The sequence below is a fragment of the Euleptes europaea genome, chromosome 18 (assembly GCF_029931775.1).
Source record: "Euleptes europaea isolate rEulEur1 chromosome 18, rEulEur1.hap1, whole genome shotgun sequence".
In the NCBI taxonomy this organism is placed as follows: Eukaryota; Metazoa; Chordata; class Lepidosauria; order Squamata; family Sphaerodactylidae; genus Euleptes; species Euleptes europaea.
Window position 1 is genome coordinate 24,308,147 of NC_079329.1, and position 12,012 is coordinate 24,320,158.

The following is a 12,012-nucleotide window of genomic DNA, read 5'->3' on the forward strand; positions in this document are numbered from 1 at the left end:
TGCAAATGGCGGACCTGTGTGACTGGTTGTGGGATCTGTTTATATTATCCATACTATGACAGAACAGTGACTGGTGGACCAGTTGTCAAGAAAGCTTATATGTGGTGGATTGCTGGGGGTGGGGGGGGGAATGACATTTGTCCAACCCATTCTCAGGTTGATACTCTCTCTTCATTCTCTGTGCCAAGGAGGTGGCATGAGCAGGCCGGAAGACTTCCCGTGGGGTATATATATATATCAGGCCTAATATCGTTAAACATTATAAAAGGCTATATAAATTCTCTTCCTACTGCCTTTTCAAAAACGAGCTTATTCCTTAGAGTAAAGGTTTTGTGGAGGGTTGCATTCATTCTTTTGTCATCCTTTAAGGTTGTGAAAAATAATAAAGAGGAACAAATATCTCATAACTCGATGGCTGCACATCTGTGTTTTTTAAAAGAGGTGGTGTCAATTTTTCCACTTGCCTCGGATAAAGGATGTGTTTATATCTCAGGAGCCCTGCGAGCTAGCAAGCCTCTGAAAATCGTATCAGGAAAGGTAATGAGAACTTGAAACTCGTGTCGGTTTTGATGAGATTGGTTTGACTTTTTTTTTTCCAGTTTGCTTTCCAAAATTGACATTTTTTTATTTCTCTCCCCACCTCCCGTCTGCAGTGCTGTGAGAACATCTGTTTTTTTTCCCTTCGCTTATCTCTCACACCTCTACTGTTAGTAGCAGGGTTTTTGTATTTTAGTTTTTGCCAGGCTGGCGGAACGCACATGTTTTCCAACAGCTGCTGGCAGTCAAGTGTGTTAGGGAGTCACCGGGGATAGGAAGCGAGGGTGTCGTTCGCCAGGTCCCACAGGACCGTGCCTGTTAGCTGTGTATATCTTTGCACGGCAGGCGATGGTGCCTCGCTCTGCAAGTGTGGTCCGATAAGGCTGGCTGCGGGGCATGGGAGGGGGGTGTCTAACAAGTTGCGGCATGCTGAACTGGGGTTTGGCAAATCCCAGGAGCCAGGCCGCCGTGGCACCTAGACCAGGGGTGTCAAACTTAAGGCCCAAGGGAGGGATCCTGCCCCTCAAGAGTTCTTATCTGGCCCACGAGCCAGACCCCCCCCCCCACTCTCGGTCTGGGCTGGCAAGGCCGGGCCCAGACCGACCAAGTGACATTTATGTCATATCCGGCCCTCGTAACAATTGAGTTCAACACCCTTGACCTAGATGCTTCATTGTAGCACCTAATATTTTCAGCAGTGATCTTCTTGTGCTGTCTCTCAGTGCTGCTCCGGAGTACAAAGCTTATCATTTCACATCCAAATCTGTTTTGTGGTATGACATTAAAAAATGCATGTGGGGAAGGGCCGTAGCTCAGTGGTAGAGCGTCTGCTTGGCATGCAGAAGGTCCCAGGTTCAATCCCCGGCCTCTCCAGTTAAAGGGACTAGGCAAGTAGGTGATGTGAAAGACCTCTGCCTGAGACTCTGGAGAGCCGCTGCCAGTCTGAGTAGACAATACTGACTTCGATGGACCAACGGTGTAAGGCAGCTTCATTTGTTCACGTGTGTTCATGTGCATGAAGTCCTTGTCATTGCTGGTTTATATGTTAACTTTATACCTTTTGATAGTGGGAGATACATACCAGCTGCTTTCTGTGCTGGCTGCAATATTCAATTATATGGAGCTTTTAAAAGCAGTTAATGAAATTATGAGAAATTGGAGAGGCTAGGTTAGGGTTAGAGGATAGCTTTTTTGTTGTAGTGATGACAACTTTGGTTACCCTTGTATTTATTTCTGTAGTACAACACTTTGCTCATAGCTTTACTAAAATCACAGGAAACTTTGAAGAAGCTAGGATTAGTTTCCATGGCACCAATAATTAGAAAAATGTGGTCATTCAAAATACAAAACCCTGAAGGTGGAAAAACGCGTCTGACTTCTAAATTTTTGGGCTGTCTCTTCAAGGCAGGGAAAATTTGTCGTGGCCTGTACTAAGAAAGGAACCTGCAGTCTTTTAAAACTTGGGCTGATTTTCTCTGTGTGTGCGTGCACACACGTGTTGCTAGGTGAAGCCTTGAAGAGCAGGTATAAGGTCTGTTATTTTTGCTGTGTCTGTGCGCGCATGTGTTGTCAAGTCACAGCTGACCTGTGGCAACCCCATAGGGTGTTCAAGGTAAGAGGCGTTCAGAGGTGGTTTGCCATCGCCTGCCTCCACATGGGTTGAGAGAGTTCTGAGAGAATCGTGACTGGCCCAAGGTCACCCAGCAGGCTTCATGTGGAGGAGTGGGGAATCGAACCTGGTTCTGCGGGTTACAGCCCACTGCTCTTAATCATCACACCACGCTGGCTCACTGCTATTTTACCCACTTCAAATTAGCTGTGGCATTTGCCACCCATCTGCTTTGCTGGAGCAAAGTGCCAACTATCTCCAAGCCAGAATCCATGTGGCCATCTTCTTCTGCACCATGTGCAACTCAGTCTCCACGACAGCTGCCGAAGGGTGCATATGGATGGGGTGCAGCTTCATTTATTGATTATGTAAAACTTTTCAGTGCTGTCTTTCTGTCCAGTTCAGGCGGCGAACATTAAAACATTTCAGACAACAAAAGGCATATGGAATGCAAATATATATGCAGTGTTTAAAACAAATAAAATATATAAACACGTTAACTCATAAAACACACACAAACAGGGAGGAGGCCAGTTAGCGAGGGAAGATGACAGACTAATCTCCCTGGGGATGGAATTCCAACGTTTTAGTGCCCCAACCAAGAAGGCCCTTTCTCAGGTTGTCACCCACCTAGCCTCAGACAGTAGGGCAAAGTAGGGCCAGTTAGGATGACCAGAGTCCGTGGACGGGTAGGTTCGTATGGGAATGAACGGTCCTTAAATTATACTGGCTGGTGTAGTGGTTATGAGCGGTGGACTCTAATCTGGAGAACTGGGTTCGATTCCCCACTCCTGCACATGAAGCCAACTGGGTGACCTTGGGCTTGTCACAGTTCTCTTCGAGCTCTCTCAGCCTCACCTACCTCACAAGGTGTCTGTTGTGGAGAGAGGAAGGGAAGGAGATTGTAAGCCGGTTTGATTCTCCTTAAAAGGTAGAGAAAATCGGCATATAAAAAACTCCTTCTTCTTTAAAGGCACCTTGAATTGGGTCTGGAAGCAAATGGGGAGACAGAGTGGATGGGACAAGACTGGAGTGGTATGGTCCCTGTGGCCCAATCCAGTCCTCTTTCCAACCACAGCATTCTGTACCAACTGTAGTGTCACAATGGTCCTCAGGGGCTGCCCCACATAGAGTGCATTGCAGTAATCTAATCTGGATGTTACCTTTAGAGATCTAGGAAGATGAGTGCGCTGTGTTTCCGCCATGGGAGGAGCAGGACAGGGTGGACAACCACCATGTCAATTATGCAAGGCCACGTTTCTCAGAGTTTCACATCAGTTGAATTGGCCTGCCTTTCCCTTGGTCTGTTGTCTCACCTGCTAGTGAAAATTCAGTTGTAACATCTTTGGGGCAGGGCCTCCGGGGCGTTGGGTATTTGTGCTTTTGCAGAATGGCTTAAGCAAAAGAGAGTCTTTGCCAAAGAGAGTTCAGCCACTGCTGAACAATAACGGTGTTCCACAGTCTTCCTGAAATGCCAAGTAGGTTGAAGTGTTGGCTCAGTCAATAATAGGATAGGCTGGCTGGCCGATGGAGGGGAGGAAAGACTTTGTCAAACTATCACTTTTTCATTAGATATTTTTAAAGCATTTGCGTTCATTAAAATGGCAAAAAATGTTGCATCAGATATGAACAGGTTTATGCTAATTACAAAAACAAATTTGTTAACTGGTATGAAACAGTGCCATTTATTGTAAGATTGTAATTAATTTTAACAAAATTAGATAAGGTGCCTATAAATCTGAATGATTCACTGAACAGTTCTTTTTGGCTTTGATCCTAGAATAGGAGCCACAGTCTATAGCTACGATTTAAAATAATGAAAGCAAAACAAAAAAATAGCAGCAAGTACTAAAAAAACAACAACCACAAACCCTTCCTAACTACTTCAGTTTTTAAAAGCAGTTGAGCGAAGTAGTGGGCTCTTCTTCCCGTTGGCTGCAAATATTTCTGGTGGTCAGGAGGAGAAGCTTTGCTTTGCCCGGGTGGCTGCCAGCCTGGGGGGCCAGCCAGCCCCGCTGCACCCCCTGCTTACACGAGGCCAGAAACACCCACTTTTTAAGAAGGGCAGGCTACCACCTACATCCTGGCATGCTTGACTCCATGGAACGTTTGACCACGGTCTGTCAGTTGACCGGTATACCAAACAGAGAGCATAGGATTGCATCCAAGGCTGTTAGGGTTTTTGTTGTGTGTTTTTTTGCAATACAACCCGATGCTTCACTTGTTACTGCTATGTCCCAATAGGGGAGTGGTACCCTAAGCACATATACTAAAATTCCACTGTGCAGCTGAATGGTATAAATTATATAATTTAAAAAAGGTGATTTATAATTCCACATATAGACTTATACCATTCACAATAAAAGGTAAAGGTAAAGGTCCCCTGTGCAAGCACCAGGTCATTCCTGACCCATGGGGTGATGTCACATCCCGACGTTTCCTAGGCAGACTTTGTTTACGGGGTGGTTTGCCATTGCCTTCCCCAGTCGTCTACACTTTATCCCCAGCAAGCTGGGTACTCATTTTACCAATCTCAGGATGGAAGGCTGAGTCAGCCTTGAGCCGGCTACCTGAAACCAACTTCCACTGGGATAGAACTCAGGTCATGAGCAGAGCTTGGACTGCAGTACTGCAGCTTACCACTCTGTGCCACGGGGCTCCTTAACATTCACAATACTTATGTCCAAACAATGCAAACTATGCATTACATTGCGAAACCTGGTAACGAATAGTTTGCATTGTTTGAACATAAGTATTGTGAAAGTTATAAGTCTATATGTGGAATTATAAATCACCTTTTTATATTATATAATGTATCCCATTCAGTTGCATAGTGGTATTTTTTTTCTGTATATACGTTACTTGTTACTGCTGGCAGTCTGGAAAGCTTTTCTGGTTCCTAGATTGGACCCGAGCCTCCACAAAACATCAGTTTGCATTTGGGGAAAAAAAAGGATTATAGTGTAACCTGCAGCACTCTATTCCCCCCCCCCAGCCAATTCCTCTACGATTATCCCATTACCCCCCCAATGATTCACTTTTGTAGTCCCCCCCCCCCAAAATGTGCCAGTCCAGGTGCATGTTTCCCATCTGGCTCTTGCTGATTTTCCTTCTTGTTTACATAGTCAGGCACTCTGGAGGAGTTGCAGCTGCCCTTGCGTGGCATGATTGGAAAGCCCGTTTGTTGGGAAAGCTGCAGCACTGATTTGGCCTCCCGCCCTGCCTCGCCGTGTGTGGTCTTTTGCAAATCGTTCTCTCTCCTCTTCAATTCCCCATCTGTAACGTTGAGTCGTGGCGTGGAGATCGAAGGTGGTGGAGATGGGCGCTACTCTAGACGGCAGGGGGAAAAAAATCCCTGCTCCCTCCCGCCTCCCTCAATTAAATATGCGGGAGAAGTCAGCAGGAGGAGGGACGTCGGGTAATGGATAGGGCTGCAGAAAATGTAGGTGTCAAACAACTTGATGCAGACTCCTAGGAATTGAAAATGCTTTCCCAGTGCTGGTGACGGACAGCCTGGTCTTGCCGGGACTTCATTAGGAGTAACACGGTTAACCTAGCACAAAAACATGCCAAATGAAGTATATATTGTAGACGGGGGCGGGGAATGGAGAGGGGCAGATGATGAAGCTGTGAGAAGCAAAACACGGCAAAGCTGAAACTGTAGAATTTTGCTGTGTGGGCACATATGCTGTTCTGGTTTTGTTTTTGTTTTTTTGTTTTTTTTTAATTCTCCTTTTTATCTGGTCCATCAGGGTGAAGACTGTGCATACCGATTTCTTTAACTAACCTGTGAAATCCTGTTTGACCTCCAAACTGGCGATGTCAAGGGTACCGAGTCCACCTCCCCCGGCAGAAATGTCAAGTGGACCTGTTGCGGAGAGCTGGTGTTACACTCAAGTAAGTCTGTGACTTAAGATCCTTTTGGCTTTGCCCTGTCAAAGGGAAAAGACTGTTGAGTAAATGGCCTTTGTACGATCAGTTCATTTGTCCCCTGTCTGAATGGCGCTGGTCCTAAGCAAGCCCTTTGGAGCAGCGTGCAGCAGTCATTTTGCTGCTGAATCCGCCAAGGTCGAATCCTGCTGGTTTTACCTATTACATTGTGAAAGTACGAGATCCCCAACCTTAGGTGGTGGTCCTGCTGTGAATCCCAGGAACCAGCCTATGAAATTATGTTCAGGGCCCCCTACCGGTCCATATCCTGAACTTTTGCAGCGTGTATGCCGTTCTTGCAAGCTCTCTGGAAATTTGTGAGGTGGGAGCTGCATCCCAGTGTATAAAATGCAACACTTTACAACTTGAGTGTTTTTTTTGTAACCCACCCCATCTTTGGGACGTGTAGCACTTCTGGTCTCCTCCCATTAGCTTTGTTTTCTTTTACTCATCCTGTTAGTCATAATTATTCCCATGATTGTGCAAGATCTGCAAGATAACAGTAGACTCCCAGATATCCCCCCCCCAGGTAATTATAGCAGGTTCATAGCCATGGTCATCTCTCCACTGATCTTGTTTCCGAACCCATGTGTCATGGGCCAAAATCTTTTCTTGATCTCTGTGTGAGATCAAGTAGGTGATGTGAAAGACCTCTGCCTGAGACCCTGGAGAGCCATTGCCGGTCTGAGTAGACAATACTGACTTCAATGGACCAAGGTTCTGATTCAGTATCAGGTAGCCTCATGTGTTCATCAATGGGGCGTTTGTGGCAGATTCAAGCTGCCCCACACCAAATTCTCATGAAACACTTTTCACGTTTCTAGAGGATGGCGAATGAAGTACCCTCAATGCCATAATTTTTCCTCAGCCCCTGATACAAATGGAAGGTCGCTTCTCAGATGTTCTTTTGCGTTCTTCCGTTCAAGCATCACATTCTTTGCAACTGTGCATCTGAGCTGTTGGTTAGTCTTGTCAATGTTTTCTTCTAAGATTAAAGTGGTCAAATTCTCCTACATGTGGACCATCAACAACTTCAGTTTTTGCCGGGAGGAAATGGGCGAGGTCATCAAAAGTTCAACCTTTTCATCGGGAGCGAATGATAAATTGAAATGGTAGGTAAGGACTGTCGCAAACACTCAGCTGCAATGTGCAAGTTGGGAATAGCAAGACAAAGCATGTGGTGTTAAATTTGGGATCAGAATCCGAGTTTGGCTGTGGATTAAATGGGAGGCCCCGGACTGGTAACTGCAGCTCAGCTCTAACGCTGCTCTCTGTAAAATGGAGCAATAGTGACCTGACTGGCTGATTCATCATGAGGATGATCAATGAAAAGAGCTGCTGAGCTTTATGGGGAGAGGAAGATCTCAGTTGACCAGCGTGCTTTAGGGCCGTATCTCAGAGCTGTCCCATAAGGTGGCTAAGAAGTTTCATAGGATATATTGGAAGGGGGAGCAAAACACCCTCTCGTCTAAGTGGCCTGCAGCAATCCAGGGCCTTTGACACAGCAATCCAGGCCACAGACACACTGCGAGAACAGATGGCTCAAACAAGTGAAGGCAGCCACATTTGCAGAGGAATGAGGGGAAAGCGAGGGTCCCTGATCAGTCTGCACTGTTAAAAAAAATTCTGTCCTAAATCCCAAAATGTGCGGTCAGTTATAAGTACGCATAAAGCCTGCCCATCAAAGGACCCCAAGGAAAAGCAGATCCATTCTGTATCTGTTCTGGGGCATTAGGGACAATTCAAACTAATGTGCGGAGGTGGGAATTGCGGAGTAGAGAGGCCAAACAAATTTCAAACTCCACAGTCCTTTCTGTTTTGGCACCTGTATGGTGTACCCATGTCTACGGGGTTGCCATTGTCTATGGTACTCTGCCCTGTAAGCCTTTGTGCCCCCACCCCCAGTACAACAGATCTATATATGGAGACTTGGCTTGTGCCAGCTGTTTGGACTCACTGCCTTGGTATGCATGATTGTAAGGTGGGGTAGAGAAGATGAAGCGTGTTTTTCTGCTCTTGCAGGTGTTTGCGTGTGAACCCAAAGGGCTTGGACGAAGAAAGTAAAGATTACCTTTCGCTCTACCTGCTGTTGGTCAGCTGTCCAAAGAGTGAAGTCCGAGCCAAATTCAAGTTCTCCATCTTGAATGCGAAAGGGGAGGAAACGAAAGCAATGGGTATGCGGAGGTGGTGTTTGCGGTACTTTGTGTTTTTTATCGTCTCATTAAAAAAAAAAAAAAACACCTATCCTGTATGTTTTCAGAGAGCCAGAGAGCCTATCGGTTTGTGCAAGGCAAAGACTGGGGATTCAAGAAGTTTATTAGAAGAGATTTTCTCTTGGATGAGGCCAACGGACTCCTTCCAGATGACAAGCTCACTCTCTTCTGTGAGGTAAGGAGAGAAGTGTTGCGAATCGTTCTCTCATCTAAAAAAGGGGGGCCTGGAAAGCAGACACATTTTCGTAAACATCCTCACATTCTTTCCTCCAAAGATTCCCACCTTCTCAGCCCCTTCTGTAGATCCAATCCTTACAATGTTGCATTCTTTATCCTGCCTTTTCTCCAAAGAGAAAAGGGATCCAGTATACATGGTTTTCCCCTCCTCCAATTTATCAGCACAACAACCATGTTGGGAAGATTGGGGGGAGGGGCGGTGGCTCAGTGGTAGAGCATCTGCTTGGCATGCAGAAGGTCCCAGGTTCAATCCCCAGCATCTCCAGTTAAAGAGACTAGGCAAGTAGGTGATGTGAAAGACCTCTGCCGGAGAGCCGCTACCGGTCTGAGTAGACAATACTGACTTCGATGGACCAAGGGTCTGATTCAGTATAAGGCAGCTTCATGTGTTCACGTGTAGGTTCGGCAGAGTGGCTGGGCTAAGTTTTCCTGGTGAGCGTTGTATGGGTGGAGATTTGAACCCAAATTTTAGTTTGGCACACTAACCAGTCTACCACACTGATTTCCTTTTGTTGTTAAAATACCTCTTTCCTGCTATTGGATTGGATCCAGACTAAATTTTCCATCACCATAGGAGAACTTTTCTGTCTCTTCCCTCCCACTGTGCTCCCCAACATGCTGTTGTAGGGAGGCTGCAGCAGCATTGTCCTGCCTGTGTTCCACAGCACCTAATATAATAGGCATGCTCCTGTGATCCTGGAGAGAATAGGTATGCATCATGACTAGTATTCATTGGGACTAGTAGCCATGGATGACCGTATCCTCCGTGAACACGTCCGCTCCCCTCTTAAAGCCTTTCCAGTTGGCAGCCATCACCCCATCCTGGGGCAGGGATTTCCACAATTTAACTATATGTCGTCTGGGGTTGGCTCACTTGCACGAGCTGTCTGGAGTTTATTGCTCTAAGTAGTTTTTCCCCCAGTGCACTTTTCTTGTGGCATTCTGTGAGCTATAGTGCATGAGCTGGCCAACAGAAAGGGCCGTGGGGAATCTGCTGGTTAGGCCAGCCTAGCTTTGCGAAGCTGGTTAGGCAAGGCGGTCTTTCTGTTTCCCCGCAACCCTAAGTGATTCTTCGGTATTCCTCTTGAAATAGAAGGGGTCTTCATAGGCATTTGTTGGGTGGGGAAGACTATGACTCTGGGAAGGCTCAGGAAGCCCAGAGTTGTGCAGAGAGATGAAAAACTTGTACCAGCTTTTGCCAACACAGAGGTTTTCCTGCCATTTGGGTAGGTCTGCTATAAGCTCAGCTAACTTTTTTTCTCATCCTTCATTGGCCACAGGTGCCTGCAGCGGTGTTTCAGTTTAGCAGGAGTAGATGATTACTGGGTGTTTTTTTCCCTCTGTAGATGTTCTCTAAGGACTATGTAACATTTGGTGAACCAAAAGGCTATTGCAGGGGTTACTGTTTCCTTTCAAACTTGAATACCATGGAGGAACAGTGTTTTATGCTGCTCTCTTTCAAAATGTCCCTTCTGTAGCACACACCCCCCCCCATCAACTTGCACAGGCTTGGTAGTCAGGTTTGGAAGGCTTTAAGAGGGGAGTGGACATGTTCATAGAGGAGAGGGCTATCCATGGCTACTAGTCAAAATGAATACTAGTCATGATGCATACCTATTCTCTCCAGGATCACAGGAGCATGCCTATTCTATTAGCAGCTTTGTAACACAGGCAGGACAATGCTGCTGCAGTCGTCTTGTTTGTGGGCCTCCTAGAGGCACTTGGTTGGCCACTGTGTGAACAGACTGCTGGACTTGATGGGCCTTGGTGTGGTCCAGCATGGCTTTTCTTATGTTCTTGTGTTCTTATGGTACTGATCATGTGATCAGTCCACCCTTCTGTGGGACTGCCTACGAAGCTGTATTGGGATCCCGGAGGCATCTGTTTCTGGGGTGGCTGTAGCTGCTGTCCGGGCTCTTGTATGCTGAGGTTGCACTGCAGTGTCAGACACAGATTCCTGAGAAACTTGGTTTTGATTTAATGCAAAGGCAGGGTGTTGTTTTTAGCTCTTAACCACGGCAGAGATACTGTCTGCGATCCCGCTCTCGTTGTTTAAACACATGCTTAATCTTTCTGTTGAAATCATTGAGACAAGAGGTACTTAATGTTAGCTGAGTCATGCTCCAAGCTTTTAGATAAACAGATAGGAGCAGTGGCTGGCGCAGTTCCCAAAAGTCATCGGCTTGCTGAGTAGGCAGTGCAGACTTGCAGAGAAAATCCTCAGAGAGGACACCGAACCCTGGTTTGTAACTGATTGTGTATAGGGATAGTAGTGTAGAAGAAGAAGAGTGGTTTTTATATGCCAACTTTCTCTACCCCTTAAGGAAGAATCAAACTGGCTTACAATCACCTTCCCTTCTCCTCCCCACAACATACACCTTGTGAGATAGGTGGGGCTGAGAAAGCTCTTAAGAGCTGTGACTAGCCCCAGGGTCACCTAGCTGGCTTCGTGTGGTGGAGTGGGGAAACAAATCCAGTTCACCAGATTAGCCTCCGCTGCTCATGTGGAGGAGTGGGAAATCAAACCCGGTTCTCCAGAGAGTCCACCGCTCTTATCCACTACACCACGTTGGCTGTAGCAGGCCTCTGCAATTCGTTGCCTTAGGATTTGTTGCCTTCTGACAAAGATCTCTCTCTCTCTCTCTGAAGGATTAAATGACAGGAAGCTAGTGCCTTCTAGCCAGGAAGGGTAGAATCGTCATGTTTTTAATGGCGCCTGTACATCATAACTATCAAGATGATAAGAGCTTGCAACACATGGCAGAGTTTTCCTTCCTGCCCTGCCTGCGAGTTTCTGATAGAATCAGAGTGATGGACTAGTGGTGCATTCGCATGTGCTGAGCATTTGTCACCTGTGTTTCTTCTCCTGCTTCCTTCCTCTTGACCAGCTCCCTCCTCCTCCTCATTTGAGGGCCAGAGTTGGCACCCCTGGTGGTGGAAAGTGCCATCGAGTTGCTGCTGATTTAAGGTGACTTAGTAGGATTTTCAAGGCAAGAGCCGAACAGTGTTGGTTTGCCATTGCCTGCCTCTGTGTATTCCTTGGAGGTCTCCCGTCCGATTACTAACTATGGTCGACCTGCTTTGCTTCTGAGATCTAATCAGATTGGGCTAGCCTGGGCCATTCAAATTAGTGCTCCTCGGTTTGCGTTGGGCAGTTTCAGGTTAATGTCAAGGTCGTTTCTGATTCTGAAGAGGCTTCGTTTAGGTTCCACTTTGACCACTGTTTAATGCTTTTTCTCACGGAGCAGCCCCCGGAGTGAAAAGGACATGGGATTGTCATGCACCTTTCTATTCAAATGCTGTAGTGAAATGCCTCTGAAGATCCTTCTGGATAAAAAGCTCCCTTCGCTTCTAAGGTTGAAAATCTACTTCCTGGTCTTAAATGAGGCTTGTTCTAAGTATTTGGATTCCCGCAGCGGCTAAACCGGTTCTTTCGTTTGGTTCTGCTGGTGCTTAGGCTGCTATCCACAACTAGGCTCAGAAAAG

At 46.5% G+C, this 12,012-nt stretch overlaps 1 protein-coding gene across 2 annotated transcripts in view; it reads left to right on the forward strand.

Moving 5' to 3' along the window:
* Positions 1 to 12,012, forward strand: part of SPOP (speckle type BTB/POZ protein) — a 59,238-nt gene that overhangs the window by 37,071 nt on the left and 10,155 nt on the right. For both annotated transcript variants that reach the window (XM_056863263.1, XM_056863262.1), the window contains exons 2-5: positions 5,899 to 6,043; positions 7,067 to 7,188; positions 8,099 to 8,250; positions 8,337 to 8,464. In XM_056863263.1, the coding sequence (XP_056719241.1) occupies positions 5,966 to 6,043; positions 7,067 to 7,188; positions 8,099 to 8,250; positions 8,337 to 8,464 (480 nt within the window). In that variant the 5' untranslated portion in view covers positions 5,899 to 5,965. The remainder of the gene's footprint in view (positions 1 to 5,898; positions 6,044 to 7,066; positions 7,189 to 8,098; positions 8,251 to 8,336; positions 8,465 to 12,012) is intronic.